The sequence below is a fragment of the Limulus polyphemus genome, unplaced genomic scaffold (assembly GCF_000517525.1).
Source record: "Limulus polyphemus unplaced genomic scaffold, Limulus_polyphemus-2.1.2 Scaffold72, whole genome shotgun sequence".
Classification (NCBI taxonomy): Eukaryota; Metazoa; Arthropoda; class Merostomata; order Xiphosura; family Limulidae; genus Limulus; species Limulus polyphemus.
The window spans coordinates 38964-54947 of NW_013665682.1; the positions used below are offsets into that span (position 1 = coordinate 38964).

The following is a 15984-nucleotide window of genomic DNA, read 5'->3' on the forward strand; positions in this document are numbered from 1 at the left end:
GCGCATGCTTATGCAGCAGGTTCTCGGTCAGAAAGCGTAACGGTCGTACATACAAACAAGCAGAATAATAGTATAGATCATGGAAAGTAGAACAAACCGTCTAATTTTATAATAACCCTCAAAAATTGTTTGTTGTTAAGCTCAAAGCTACACAAAGGACTTCTTGTACTCTACCTACCGCGGATATCGAAACCCGATTTTTACCATTACAGGGCTTTAGATTTACTGCTGACCCACTGGAGGGTATTTAAAAATAAAGTCACACAATACTTTGTTCTACAGGTTCGACCTTCAGTACTTCAAGGATAAGTGTGAAGGCTTATAACTCTTAAAACCGATTTTCGATGCTCGTGGTGGGCACATAACAGGTAGCCCATTGTATAGTTTTGTGCTTAAAAACAAAAACTATTTCTAAATGTGGACCAGGCGGGGCCTAGTGGCTAATATGCCGAACTGTTAATTAGTGAATTTATTGTTTGCGTCTCGTTGCAGCAAAAATTACTTTCTGCATGAAATTTAGTTGACCGGACAACAACAGATTCTGAAGACGAAAGGCGGAAGACTTTCGAAACGTCGTCCTTTATATTTGTGTTTCTACAACAGGCAGTTGCCATACATTCAACTAAATTTCTTCATGCCTAAACAATCTATCAAAGAATACTTTCTTCATATTAGAACAGTATATATATCACAAGAGCTTCCCTAGTGGGGGTTGGGTTTTGAAGATCAAAGGATGCCGCCCAGTGCGAAGCTCTTTGAGAAAAGAAGATAACATGACTTGGAACGTTATAAAAAACCAAGTTCCTTACAGCGCTACTTGATGTTGGTAATTTCATAGATTGCCGTCAGAGGGCAGATAATCGTATTGGTCCCCAAGAGGATGTGAAGAATAAATCGTTTTGATTACAATATATTGAGTTCAATGAACAGCCATAAAGTTTTATTATAATATTAGTTGAACCTTAGTAATGTTATAAAAACTGTACGTTCAATTAAGCATTCGAATGATAACTGATTATACCACTGAATAAAATACGACATCATTTGTTTTTAATCAAAAAATATGAATAGTAATGTAATTGTAGTGGAATTATTTACCTGACCAGTGTATATGTGACCTAGTTTGTGATTACAAAAGTGGACGTCATAATGAACGTCTTTTTTACCTTGATTACAAAATTTCGAACACATAAGACACAATCTTTATTATATCTGCAAGAATCGTGATAAATTTTCTATTCTGTAATTTCATTTTAATATCCAAGCATCCAATATTAAACCAAGCGTTTGAATATATAAATAAAATGGTTTGTATGCTGATATTTATGGCTTACTCACATGATTATCTATGTACTAGTTTAGCTTACAATTAAATTTAGTTCTGTTTGTTTGTTTGAAATTAAGCACAAAGCTACACGACGGGCTATCTGTGCTCTGCCCACCTCGGGTATCGAAACCAGGTTTCTAGCGTTGTAAGTCCGCAGACATACCGCTGGGGGGCATTTAGTTCTGAAAAAGGACTGTGGTCATGTATAAGTTAACCTTTACATAAAATATTCAGACTCTATATATTTATATATATAATATATGAAACCTAACAACTTAATGAAGGCCATTAAGTATACCTCGAAATAAAAATTAAATTTTATATTTAGAACAATAGAGTTGTATTGAATATTGCCATTATTTACATAGCCATGTAAAGGACTGTTCCCAGTTTTACGTCCTATTATATTTAATTTTACCCATAAATTCTTAAACTCTATATTCTACATGAAATATTTTATTCAAATTAAAGTCAATAATGTAAAGATATTCAAAACACAAAACATCTAATGACTTGTCCTTCAAAACGTAAAGAATACTAACAGAACAGAACGAGCATGTAACGCTTAACGGTTTCGTGCACTGTCTGATCGGATAACTTGCACAATTTGTGTAAACGCGTAAAACTGTATAGCTTCTTCGTAGAGCGATGCCAGTTACAAATGCAACGCTTTTTGAAACATATTTTTCTATTAGGCACAACAGATTAATTGAGTGAAATACTTAGCAACAAACAACATATTACGTTTTGTCATATAGTACTTTGTAATCAGATAGATGGTTCACCAAATTAACAAGAGAGACCGTGCGAGACATGTTTTTGGAAAATGACTTTAAAACCTTTATGACTTTTCGTAAAACTAATCAACCTACAAAAGTAGCGTTTACGAAATATATTTTTTATTGTATAAACTACCTAAAATAAGTACACAATACTAACGATTTGTGTTTTTCGAAAGGTAGCTTGTAATCGGATATTATATCTTCTATGTTTATAAAACATTATGTTTTCGTGTACAACAATTCGATTCAGTTTAAAATACAAAACCAAAATAATAGACCTTTACTGAGTGGCTGATACATATGGTCGGCGTAACGTTTGTGCTAAAAAAACTCATGCCAAAGATTTCAAATATACGAAACTTTAAAATATAAAACCAAAACACTAGACCTTTACTGAGTGGCTGAGACATATGGTCGGTATAACGTTTGTGCTAAAAACTCATACCAAAGATTTAAAATATACGAAACTTTAAAATACAAAACCAAAACACCAGACCTTTCCTGAGTGGCTGAGACTATATGGTCGGCGTAACGTTTGTGCTAAAAAACTCATGCCAAAGATTTGAAATATACGAAACTTTAAAATACAAAACCAAAACACCAGACCTTTCCTGAGTGGCTGAGATATATGGTCGGCGTAACGTTTGTGCTAAAAAACTCATGCCAAAAATTTAAAATATACGAAACTGTGTTATTTTCGAGTAGAACTTTTTGATATGAAGCAAACTGCTTAAATAATCACATACAACTACAATAAAATAATCACCATTAAATAAAATAGAATAATTACATACAAACAAAATAACTATTAATTCATTTTACGTCATGCATTGATGCTAAAATGTAGAGGCCAAGTTGTCCTATGACGCGTTCGGGCAACCCACAGTTCAATGAAACTTTCAAGTCTGAGAATCCAACAAAGTGGATAAAAAAAAACAACTGAAAATGGTTCATTGGAAAACTTTTGTTTGGAAAAATATGTAAGTGGATTCAGAAATCCTCGTATTTTTTTATGACAAAGCGAGAGATTTATTTTATGTTATGCAAAGAAATTGGACCAGTGTTTGCATATGTATAAATTTGAAATAAGGATCGGGCTAATACTGTCCTCTCCTCTTCAGTAACGTGGGATGTAATGTAATCATTGCCTGTGACTGTCAAGCAAATGAAACAATCTTGCAAGTTGTTAGACTTTTTATGTTCATAAAGTATTTTTGTGAGCCTTTTACTATATCTATCAATCCCTCTATTGTCAGACGAAAAATGTGGGCACTTCGTCTTTTGATTACAATATGATTCTTTTAGTTTGTAAACTAATATAACTTTATTGTTGTTTCATGTGTATTGTTTATTAGTGGACTAAATACATGAAAACATTTGTAAACTGATGTCACTTTATTGTTGTTTCATGTGTATTGTTTATTAGTGAACTAAGTGCATGAAAACATGTGTAAACTAATGTAACTTTATTGTTGTTTCATGTGTATTGTTTATTAGTGGACAAAATACATGAAAACATTTGTAAACTGATGTAACTTTATTGTTGTTTCATGTGTATTGTTTATTAGTGAACTAAGTACATGAAAACATTTGTAAACTGGTGTAACTTTATTGTTGTTTCATGTGTATTGTTTATTAGTGAACTAAGTGCATGAAAGCATTTGTAAACTGATGTAACTTTATTGTTGTTTCATGCGTAAAATATGCGTAGAATATAGAGAGTTTAAGAATTTGTGGGTAAAATTAAGAATAATAGGATGTAAAACTGGGAACACCCCTTCACGTGGCTATGTAGATAATGGCAAAATTGAATACAAGTCTATCGTTCTGAATATGAAATTTCATCTTTATTTTTAGACGTACTCTATTGCCTTCGCTAAGTGAGATGTTTTGAATATAATAAGTATAGTTTGAATATTTCTTGTAACTGTTATCTTAAACACGATTCTTTTCAGGACTACACAGATTAAATTTTAAGATAAACTGGTATATGAACAATCTCGTGAGTAAGCCGTAAAGATCTGTGTACAAAATTCAAAAGTTCAAATTCAAACTCGATGAAACATAAAATATTCTATTTGAATATTTAAACGCTTGGTTTAGTTTGGACTACATGGATATTGGAACGAAATTACAGGATAAAAATTCAACATGATGACATTGTCTGTTATTTTTCTAATCGAGGTCAAAACATTGTTCATTATGACGCCCACTTTTGTAATGACAGGCTGGGACACGTATGCGTCAGTCGAATAAATTGTTTGTTTGTTTTGAATTTCGCGCAAAGCTACACGAGGGCTATCTGCGCTAGTCGTCCCAATTTAGCAGTGAAAAACTAGAGGGAAGGCAACTAGTCATCGCCACCCAGCGCCAACTCTTGAGGTACTCTTCTACCAATGAATAGTGGGATTGACCGTCACTATATAACGTCTACACGACTGAAAGGGCGATCATGTTTGGTGGGACGGGGATTCGAACCCGCGACCTGCAGATTGCGAGTCGAGCTCCCTAACCACCTGGCCATGCATATTGTATTTTATCAGATGATATAAGCAAATAATAATCATTTATCATTTGAAGGGGTAATCGAACAAACAAATTTATTGCTGTTTGTCTGAAAGGCACATCGTTTGCTTAGTTGAGCTCATTATACAATGTGTACCTTACTAAGAACTGCCTGATCATTTATCTTTTGCTGTATGAGAAATAAATGTGTCCCTCTATCATTTATTAGAATTTTAGATCCCCCCCCCTCTCAAAACGATTTTGCATCCTTTTATGTAAATTTTTTCTCGGGGTTTTACGAAGATAAAACAAACATTGTGATAAATATTTGGCTAAAGATATACTTTTAGGGCCGATTATTTTAGTTAACATAAGTTTTATGTAGTATTGTACAGATGTATTTGTATGTGCTACTAAGGGTTATTAGGCATATTATAATAGAGATTGTTTTAGTTAACATAGGTTTTGTATAGTATTGTACAGATGTACTTATATGTACTACTAAGGGTTATTAGCCATATTATAATAGAGATTGTTTTAGTTAACATAGGTTTTGTATAGTATTGTACAGATGTATTTATATGTACTACTAAGGGTTATTAGCCATTTTATAATAGAGATTATTTTGCATTGTTAGCTTAGTTTATGGACTTAGGGTTTACTTAAATCTCCTAAGCTGGCTGAACCTCTTGAGATGTTATTAAGATTACTACTGAAAACATGGCTAATGGCGAGGGTACTGAACTGACGAGATAATGCATTCTAATCTTTATTAGTAAGAACATAAGAGCAGCATACTTAATTAGCTATGCTCAATACCGCCTTGATTTTTTGGTTATGATCTATGTGGGTAGATCGCTTTGATTAGAAGTTAATACTAATAGAATAAAAACTATTTTCCATTGGCAAATGGATAAACATTTCCTTTTAATGATGTGCATGAGCATTTGTTTCCATAAAACACCAGTCTTTTAAGGGTGCTTATAGAATTACTTTTTACATTTCATTAAATTTTTAATAGTTAGATGGCCCGGCATGGCCAAGTGATTAGGGAGCTCGACTCGCAATCTGAGGGTTGCGGGTTCGATTCCCCGTCACACCAAACATGTTCGCCCTTTCAGCCGTGGGGGCGTTATAAAGTGACGGTCGTTGGCAAAAGAGTAGCTCAAGAGTTGGCGGTGGGTGGTAATGACTAGCTGCCTTCCCTCTAGTCTTACACTGCTAAATTAGGGACAGTTAGCGCAGATAGCCCTCATGTAGCTTTTCGCGAAATTCAAAAACAAATAGTTAGATGTTTTACTAACAGAATCTTTAACCTTTCTTTTTACTCTCCATAATACGACAAGAAGACTAGTCCTAACGGACGTATCGTCTTCAGCCTTCAAGTGGGGATTTTAAGTGATTGAGGTGAACAATACCACTTTCTGAATGGAGAAAGAAACCAAAACCAAATTAGCGTGATACCAAAGAAAACAAGTTAAATTTTATCCTTCTTAGAAACCAAGTTCGTATATGTTAAGGCAACACAGAAAAAAACTTCAACGTACTAAAATACACTTTGGAAATTTGTACGTTATTTGATTGGTTGTTTCTTGGCTTTATTGCTACAGGACTCCAGCTAGTCAATAATAATTCACAGTATTAATGGTTAGCCGGCAATCTTTCTATCTACCTAATAATACACTTGAACCCTTTGGTTTTACCATGTATGAAAAATGCTCTTGTGGTGAATAGTAACCCATAAGAAATGTTTTATTTAAAACATGTCTCTGCTGTCGAGGTAGTGTTGATTATAACGTATAATTATTGTGAAATGTTAAATGCATTTCATAGTGGCGATAAATATAATACATATATTTATTTTCGGAATTCCTAGAATGATGATTAAGTTTTGCGTGAGGCGCTTGAGAATTGTAACTTTCAGACGATCATGTCGCGACATTATTTTGAAGTTTGTCCCCTTCCGTGTCTTCTTATAATTATTTCTCGACTTAAAAGAGCCAATGACAGGTGGTGTTTCTTGTCATTGCTGGCTTCATATGAATTAATTAACAGATTAAACTCAGTAAAACAAATTACACTATAACATCAGTACTCATTAGAGCATTAAAAGTCTGAGGGATAGAATCTAAATGGCAAGAATGAGTCATTTGAAGCAAGGTTCTGTTGGCAGTCGTCACGCTTGTCACCACTGAAGATACTGAGTTCTCTTCCCACTTATTCAGAAGTTTGGTAATTTTCAAGAACTCTACATTGGTAAAGTGCATTAAATATAATCAAAATAGTTTAAGTTATTTTCACTACAAAATTTTCTGTGTATATGTGTGTGTGTGTGTTGTTATTAAGTACAAAAATATTGTTAAAATTATACGGAGAATTCAAATGCGTCTGGATACAGACAATAGGCCAAATAAAGTAGTCTTAAGTAATAATTTTGAAAATGAATAAGGCTTTACGACATGCAGTTGTAGAGTTCTTTAGGTCTTTATGGTTTGAGCAGAATTGAACGAGTGTATTCAGCTGATGTTTTTCTTTTGTTTCAGCGGAATCCTCACCTAATGGAAGACATTGTATCACCTTTGAACACTGTCCGTTCTCTGACAGGTATGTTGTAAATCAAGAGAAGCTCTAGACAGTTTAAGGTAGTACTAAACTTTCTTTTTTTTATAGTCAGTAGTTAACAAGCTAGCCGGCAAACAAACAGATTACAACAGATAGGCCATATAATACTTTAATACGTAAAATCCTGTCATCGTACGTACTACAGGCATAAAATAAAAACGACGCCTGTTAGTTGACTTGCACATTATTTGAAGACATTCGATTGGTCCTCATGTATTGTTTCGTACACACATACAAACTATTTAGGCATATTTTGAATCATAAAAAAAACACGACAAAATACATTCGCGGAAACAAATGAAAGAAATTTGAGATTTATAACTCCTTGTGGCTTCTTTAAGTAATATATATATATATATATATATAAAGTACAAAAAAAATCTGTGTGTCTGTCTGTTTGTCCGTTATCTAACTACTCCTAGGTCGCTGGGACACTCTCAAACAAATTTTGTGTGATGATAATTTGGAACAAGGAGCATGTTAATGGAGGTTCACTAACCTCTCCATCTCCTATTATCGCTGTTAACGTTAACTACATTCACAGATGACGTGACGTCCTTACACCAAACCAAACCAAAATAAAAAAAATAAATTTTCTATAATACCACATACACACAATATGGGGGTAAAGCAGACAAACGTATTATATATCTCAGATGGTGCGTTAGCACTCTCTATGGAGGAATGCAATAAAAAAGATGGCTGCCACTGTTGCAATAATACATAAAGTCAGATGAAGTTTCTACTACACCAACTACCATAACGCTGATATGAAAAGCCGTTTCTTGAGTTATAACCGCTTCCATCTTTGACCCGTGACCTTACAACCTCATCCCGTAAGACGCTCCTACGGCCAATGACCGTCAGTTCATTAATTACGTGAAACAGTATGGAAGGACATTAATAGCTGGGTGTTGAAAGCGGCTAACAGAAAGCACCCCCTACAGCCACTACTTTGGTCGCTACCGCTCCGTACAAAGTCACTTTGACCATCGCATAGTGTTTATCATGTTTTAAGCATATACGTATTGAGCTCTTAAAACTTATACAAAACTGTGGGTGAGGTAATAATGAATACTGTAATAATATGTTATGTTATAAATAAGTTGTGTGAAAATCATAACTTTTGTATTATTTATCGTAGCATCTACCACCTACATTTTTTAAGTTCCTAGCCCGGACAAAGGTTGGGTACCTCAGATTGTGTTTCATAAATAACGTTGTTTATAGTGATTCTGCGTTAAATTAAACCTTTTACATACCGTCTCTCTCAGATCGATGGCCATTGGACTGAAATATCGATAAGGGTCGCGAACTTTCTTCCTGCAATATCACTAGGTTTGATACTGTTTTATGCTATTCCTTATGTATCTCACGGTTAATTTGGTTGAATGTGGTCTTGTCAATGGCTTCCATCTCAGCATACATTTTATTTACAAAGCTTATATGCTCCATACAAAGATTTGGTTTTTCCATTTACATAACTTTCTTTAAAAAAAGTTTTCATATATAATTAAGACAATAATTACCTTTTAAGCTTGTTGTTCATGTAGTTATAAGAACAATGATATTTATAAGAACTGATCTTAATTGTTAACTATTTATTTTGTGGTATTTCTTTTTAAATAAAAATGGTTATTAATTTGTTATTGCATCAGTATTGCTAGTAAAATAATTGTTGCTATTGCATAGAACTGAACAGCTTTATAAACTGAAAAACATGGAAATGATTCATAGGGGTGATGCATAATACCACTGATGTTGCTATCATATATTACAAAATCTGGGCTTTACAAAATGTTTGTACATTATGTACTAGGGAAAAACCTATATGTGTATATGTTTGTGTGAAAGTATAATACATATACGTTAGCAAAGAGAATTGTACAGATTGTTAACAATAACGAAAAAGAAGTATAAGATTAAACAAATTATTTTTTTAAAATTAAATATAAATTCTCCAGAGGGCCTTATTCACAACTGTATATTTCGCGCCAAATTATACGTTCCAAAAGCTAATAATCAGTTAAAAGTAATTACCAGTCATGACTTTGTATACCCCAGGGTTAAATGTTAATATTAAAGAGTGCAAGGCCTTGATTGTTTCCTGCACATGTAGCACTGTAGAAAAGCCGTAGGTAATATTAATCTTATTGTAGCTTATAGTCAACCTAAAAACTTGAACCGTTGACTTTGTTATAAACAAAGTACTGTAAAAAGACAAGAGGGCATTACTCAGTGGAAAAACTTATAATTCCAATTCTGCAATTTAGGATATATTACGACAATTAACATTATTAGAAATGCAAATGAATCTTTCTCTTGTAGTTTTAAAAACTGTATTTATATATTAAAATGTACAATATATAGTAAAAAGTTACGTTGACTAACTAGAGACTTTCAGATTTAGAATGAGTTAGTGTGTTTCATGTTAGAGTCTATGAAGATGCTCGGAACATTTTTACATATTTTGTTTTTTTGATAATCCACAAAAAAGTTATTTTATAAATAAATGTCTTATAAAATAACTGAAAGTACTTTGAGTCTGATTTAAACAAGTTAGGTAACTCAGGGCATGCTCTGTATGTGATACACAACAAAAGATTAAATATATTGACAATGACCTAACTGTAAATACAGGTGTGAATGTAATCTCCAGAACAATAAGATACATATTAGCACACAGTGTCCTCAGTGATTTCGTGTTGCTCAAAATCTTCTGCTCTGAAGAAATAACAAAACCAGGAAACAGAAATAGACATGAGACTTTAAACAATAGGAATAAACAGAGCTGGAGGTTGATGGTCTTAACAGATTAATCCAAATGCATATTCTTGTTTGGCTGTAATCAACGATATTTGTCTTGTGACATTTCTGTCCTAGAAGCATTAGTGCATTCTGGCCCGGCAAGGCCAGGTGGTTAGGGCGCTCGACTCGCAGTCTGTGGGTCGCGGGTTCGAATCCCCGTCACACCAAACATGCTCGCCCTTTCAGCCGTGGGGGCATTATAACGTGACGGTCAATCCCACTATTTGTTGGTAAACGAGTAGCAAAAGCGTTGGCGGTGGGCAGTGATGACTAGTTGCCTTCCCTCTAGTCTTACACTGCTGAATTATGGATTGCTAGCACTGATAGCCCTCGTGTAGCTTCGCGCGAAATCCATAACAAAGAATTAGTACATTCACCACGATATTAATGGGAATAACAGATTTGCCTGTACTTATATAGGCATAATGCTGGTGTGACACTACTGGTTTGATGACAGCCACTCACAGAGTAAATTGTCAACAAATGACTATACTCTGGAGCATTCAGTGTCTTACACTAGAGGAGGGGGGGCGGAAGTAACCCATATATATATATATAAATATTACACAAAGTTATATTAATTAAAACATCTCAAGAACAGCTCGCCAACTTTAACAGCATCTTCTTGCTCTCATTGATTAAAAAAAAAAAAGCTGTTACTCATTGTGGGATTCTATTTGGCCTTAATGAAACAGGAAAGAAAATCTAAAGCTTATAATATAATTCGATCGCTGGAGTAATAAATAAAACTTATATTCTGAAGTGGGCGGTCACACACCTGTAAAACCTTAGATGTCAAGGCCAATAACAACTACGGCGTGAAGAATGAAAAATGGAATATACCATAAAACCTAAAAAATGTGGTAATGTACCGTTCCTCCTCCCTTATCAATATTCCCTTAGAATAGGCGGTCAGTTGTATGAATAATCGTAAATACTCAAGCATGATATAATTGCCCAAGACAGCCTTGGCGCGTGGTGAATACACAATCAGGCATGCTGTGAGTGAAGTAGCTTATAGTAAGAAAGGTTATCATTTAATGTGATATTATTTACACTTTTATACGGAGATTCTCCATTATTATTAGTTTTGAATTTTATTGAAATTGTCTATTAAATAAGAAAATTACAAATAATTTTGTTGGAAATCAGTATGCTTAAGTCTAGCAACAGAAAAGTCTACTTTAGAAATAGACATTTGTTTTATGAAATTTAAATGAATGTTACTGTTGGACGAAGGAAGTCCATAGATGTAAAAAATACTTACATCAACAGAATACTTTCTTGTTTCTCTGTCTAAACTAAGTGTTTGTATATATTAGCTGTTGTAGTATGTTCCAGTTCGTGTAATGTATTTTATAACACTCAGATATTTCAAAATAACTAACAAGTTAAAGCATTTATGAGCTAACTTAAGTAAATCTGAACTTAAGTTTTGTTTTGTATAAACAAGCATCACAAGAAATCTTATAACACCTATGGGAATATTAGCAATCGTTTTAAAACTAAGAAATTCAACTGGTATATTCATAAGTGAATCAACCAATACATTTCAAATTATAATAAGGTTTTCTTTACAGGGTCGTGAAATTGTGTGTGTAAACTGAAACAACATTGTTCTATCGCATTATTTAAAATGTCTGGATCATGTAAAACTATTACATTATTTTTACTTAGTATCTATTAGTAACGATTCTCACCTTTAAATTTATTTATTGACACATTTCGAAATTTGCTTAAAAGTAAATATTTCCATTATATATATATATGGTGCCCGGAATGCTAACTTCAGAAGAGAAGGTTCACTTATCACCTCCAATACTCTGTTTATAGTAATTTCTTTTATTGATTAAAAAATATATATTTATTCGTTGCTTTTCTGTTTTATTAGGGGAAACTATAATCCCACAACTGGTCGCAGAAAAGGAATGGTACTTTAAGGTGTGGGACGTTGTGGGCTTGAGTACACATATCTACACGTTCTAATTTTATTTCACATGTGAAGCTTGCGAATGGAGGTTATATATGTACACAGTGTATCCACATTGCTGTGTTGTTCTTCCTTTTACAGAAAGCTTTTATACTAGAATATATTTTACCCTTCCAGGATAGTAGTTTGTACTGCAGTTCTATGTCAATTTATTTTTGCCCTAGTGGTTAAAATACATACTCGGTGATTCTCGGGCAGATTTTACTTGGTGGCGCCCATCTCTTATCCAGGTAGCCGTCCCTAATTTAGCAGGGAAGGTAGCTGCTCTTTTACCAACGACTAGTGAGACTGGCCGTCACATTATAATGCCCCCACGGTTGAAAGGGCAAGCATATATATAAATACAAGTGTTGTGCATTGCACAGTAATTTCTTTAACACAAACTGGTTTAACAAATAAATGTAAATAATAGTTTGCTTACGAATTTCACACAAAGTTGCTTGAGGGCTATCTACGCTAACCGTCCCTAATTTGGAAGCTATAGACAAGAGGAAAGGTAACTAGTCAACACTCCCTAACCCTTGGGCTACTCTATAGCTGAAAGGTCGAGCATGTTCGGTAATGGGATTCGAACCCGCGGATTGCGAACGTGGTGCTCAAATCACGAAATTTCAACTTTGTGGGAAAGGGGTGTTCGTTTATCGAAGGAATTCAACAGGCCACACGGGCTAACTTAGGCTCATAAATCTGTCACGATAGGTCGTGAGAAAGGGGTGAATGTGGGCAATACACGTTTCTCAAGGACGAGAGAGAGAGATGAGACTTCGAATTGACGAGAATCAGGAGAAAGGAAGAATGTGCAGGGTAAAGACATTATCGCAATATCCGAGAATATTTACATTCTAAGTTGCCTGTTTTCGGAGTAGAAAATAGCTAAAAATCGAAGCTAAAGGCGATGGTCGGACAGAGGGTGGTAATTATTCTCGTCTCCTGCCTCACTTTTTGACTTCCAAGAGGGCGCTAGCGAGGAGACGACTGTAAAGTATTTAAACTGTTTGGAGCCAAACCTGATAATTGGTTTGGTTTGATTGGCAATTCGGAAATTTTTTTCTAAAAGTAAATGTGTGTGTTTTGTTATAGCGAAGCCACATCGGGCTAGCTGCTGTGTCCGCCGAGAGGAATCGAACCCTTAATTGTAACGTTACAAATCCGAAGACTTATCGCTATCCCACAGGTTGACCTGAATGTAAAAAACTTGTTTTGCGATAAACCCATTAATGCTTTGGTTTGTTTTGAATTTCGCGCAAAGCTACACTAGGGCTATCTGCGCTATTCGTCCATAATTTAGCAGTGAAAGACTAGAGGGAAGGCAGCTAGTTATCACCATCCACCTCCAACTCTTGGGGCTTCTCTTTTACTAAGAGATAGTGGGATTGACCGTCACTATATAACGTCCCCACGACTGAAAGAGCGAGCATGTTTGGTGAAACGGGGATTCGAACCTGCGACCCTCAGATTAGGAGTCGACCGCTCTAACCACCTGGCCATGCCAGGCCCCAAACCTGATGAATCTCACAAGTTGAACAAATAATCCAACTAAATTATTTCTTATAAGATTATTAGTGTTAACTTTTGTTATATATAGATAATTCTTTGCTGTTTCACCTTGTGGAGGAAGACGGGTTCAATGTTATAACTGGGAAATGCTGCGTGCCTATTTATAACGTTGAACATAACAATGTGTGTGTATCATATACTTAAACTTTTTTTTTTCTAGTAACACCAAGACAAACTGTTTTTAAAACAAATTGTGTTTACAGTTATTTATCATTTTACGTTAAATATCTATACAGTACCTGTATCTAATTTTCTAATAACATCTATCATTTATTCAGTTAAATATCATTTTTTAGAAACTTCATAATGTCAGAAGGCAAGCTTTTAATTCTATTTCTAATATACTTACCAGATTCGCAAAAAAAAAATAATTATCTAAGGTTTTGTCGAGATAGAAGATAAAAATAAAAATCCGATCGGCAACAAATCACTATATGAAACCATGTAATATTACATACGTGAACTAAACTTTCCAAAATAGGGTAACTTTTACTTCCACCATGCTTTCAACACTCAATAACTATTAGTTTCACATGTGTCCAACTCTGAAGTAACTCTTACTGCCACATGCCATTTTGAAGAGGCGTGGCTAGTGGTTATCGTGCCCAGAATGTGAACCTGAAGGTTCAAGGCTCGTGTCCTGTTGTCGAAAAAAAAAATGTGTTCCACACAATGGGACCATGAGTGCGCTATAAGAGTAACAGCCAAATCATACTATTCGGCTAGACAACCGAAACCCAAGAGTTGATGCTGGGATCTGTTGACTACCTGCTTTCTTGCAGTCTGTCAGTTTAAAATTGTGTACGGCTATCCGCCGAAAGCTAGCTCTAAACCTACCCTCTAAGCTAAGCCAACAATACAAAATGATCTCAGAAGTGTGAAATTAATAATAATCATATAACAATAATATTCAATCCTGTTTTAAATATTATTACCAGTAATGTTTTGTTTTTTTCGGAATTGTATCGTAAATCTATTCTACTAACTCTAGCCGTCCCTTATTTAGAAGTGATAGCCTAGAGGGAAGGAAGCTAGTCAACACCACCCACCGCCAACTCTTGGGCTACGCTTTTACTAACGAAAAGTGGGATTGACCGTCTGTCACATTATAATCCCCCCACGGCTAAAAGGGACGAGCATGTTCTGTGACGAGATTCGAAATCGTGACCCGAGTGTCCTAACCATAAGCCATGCCAGAACCAAATTATATTAATGAAATTTAGTTTAAAGGAAAATAGAGTATCACGCTGTGTTTCACTTTACTTTTATATTGGGTAGTGACTGAGTTATGCTCATATTTTTACACCTAAGTTGTTTTGGTATTGATGACTTTAGATCTTCACAGACGAGGAGAGAAAAAAGATACAAATGGAACAAGCCGGAACCTTCCACCTTCAAACAAACATCCAGAACCTTCTTCGCCAGAAGCTCGAAACCCAGCCCTGCCAATTACTCAGGTAGAGAAGTCTTGTAGAATTTTCCTATATGTCTAAAAGCAAAGAAACTTTAGATAAGTAACATGTGCATAAGCTCTATGATATCTGTACCTCTTTTGGCCTAAACAAATAATAAAAAATTAAAAAATAAGGATGATGTAGGGACGGCAATGCCGAAAAGTACAGAAACAATGTAAGGACGAATACACAAAACCATACAAAAATCCCTACATAAGTCCCCAAATCTTTCCAAGAAAAACTCTTACCTACAACTAAATGTTTAATTCATTTCATTTGCATGAATTCAAGTTTAAATAAAAGCATTCTAATTGAATAATGCTAATACAATGGCTAATTCACATAAGCTTCTAACATTGACTCAGTGGCTAATTATGTAGGGATTTTTGTTTGGTTTTGTGTATTCATCCCTAACTTGTTTCTGTACTATTTGGTATTGCCATCCCTACATCATCATTTTTTTTTTCAAAACATTTTTTATTACTTGTTTCCCCCTTTTCTTCTTCTTTTATTTAATGAATAGTAGTTGCTATAAAGGCAGCAGTTTTAGCCTGGCGTGATGACGCTATACTGTTTCTGTACTCCCCCAAGTTAAAATACAACATTTTGGTGCATAAATCATCGCAACAACTTCAAGCATTGGTGAGCTAGTCCATCTGCTACAAGAATGAGTAGAACATTTGACTCGCAGATTCTCTACTGTAACGATGTTTTTCAGCTAAACTGATGGTGAGCTAGCCCATCTGCTACAAGAATGAGTAGAACATTTGACTCGCAGATTCTCTACTGTAACGATGTTTTTCAGCTAAACTGATGGTGAGCTAGCCCATCTGCTACAAGAATGATTAGAACATTTGACTCGCAGATTCTCTACTGTAACGATGTTTTTCAGCTAAACTGATGGTGAGCTAGCCCATCTGCTACAAGAATGAGTAGAAC

The 15984-nt window shown here is 34.7% G+C and overlaps 1 protein-coding gene across 3 annotated transcripts in view; it reads left to right on the forward strand.

Annotated features, from left to right (window-relative positions):
• LOC106466050 (rap guanine nucleotide exchange factor 4-like) overlaps positions 1-15984 on the forward strand; it is a 110457-nt gene that overhangs the window by 20692 nt on the left and 73781 nt on the right. For all 3 annotated transcript variants that reach the window (XM_022394540.1, XM_013926295.2, XM_022394550.1), the window contains 2 exons: positions 7158-7218; positions 14927-15048. In XM_022394540.1, coding sequence (XP_022250248.1) covers positions 7158-7218; positions 14927-15048 — 183 coding nt within the window. The remainder of the gene's footprint in view (positions 1-7157; positions 7219-14926; positions 15049-15984) is intronic.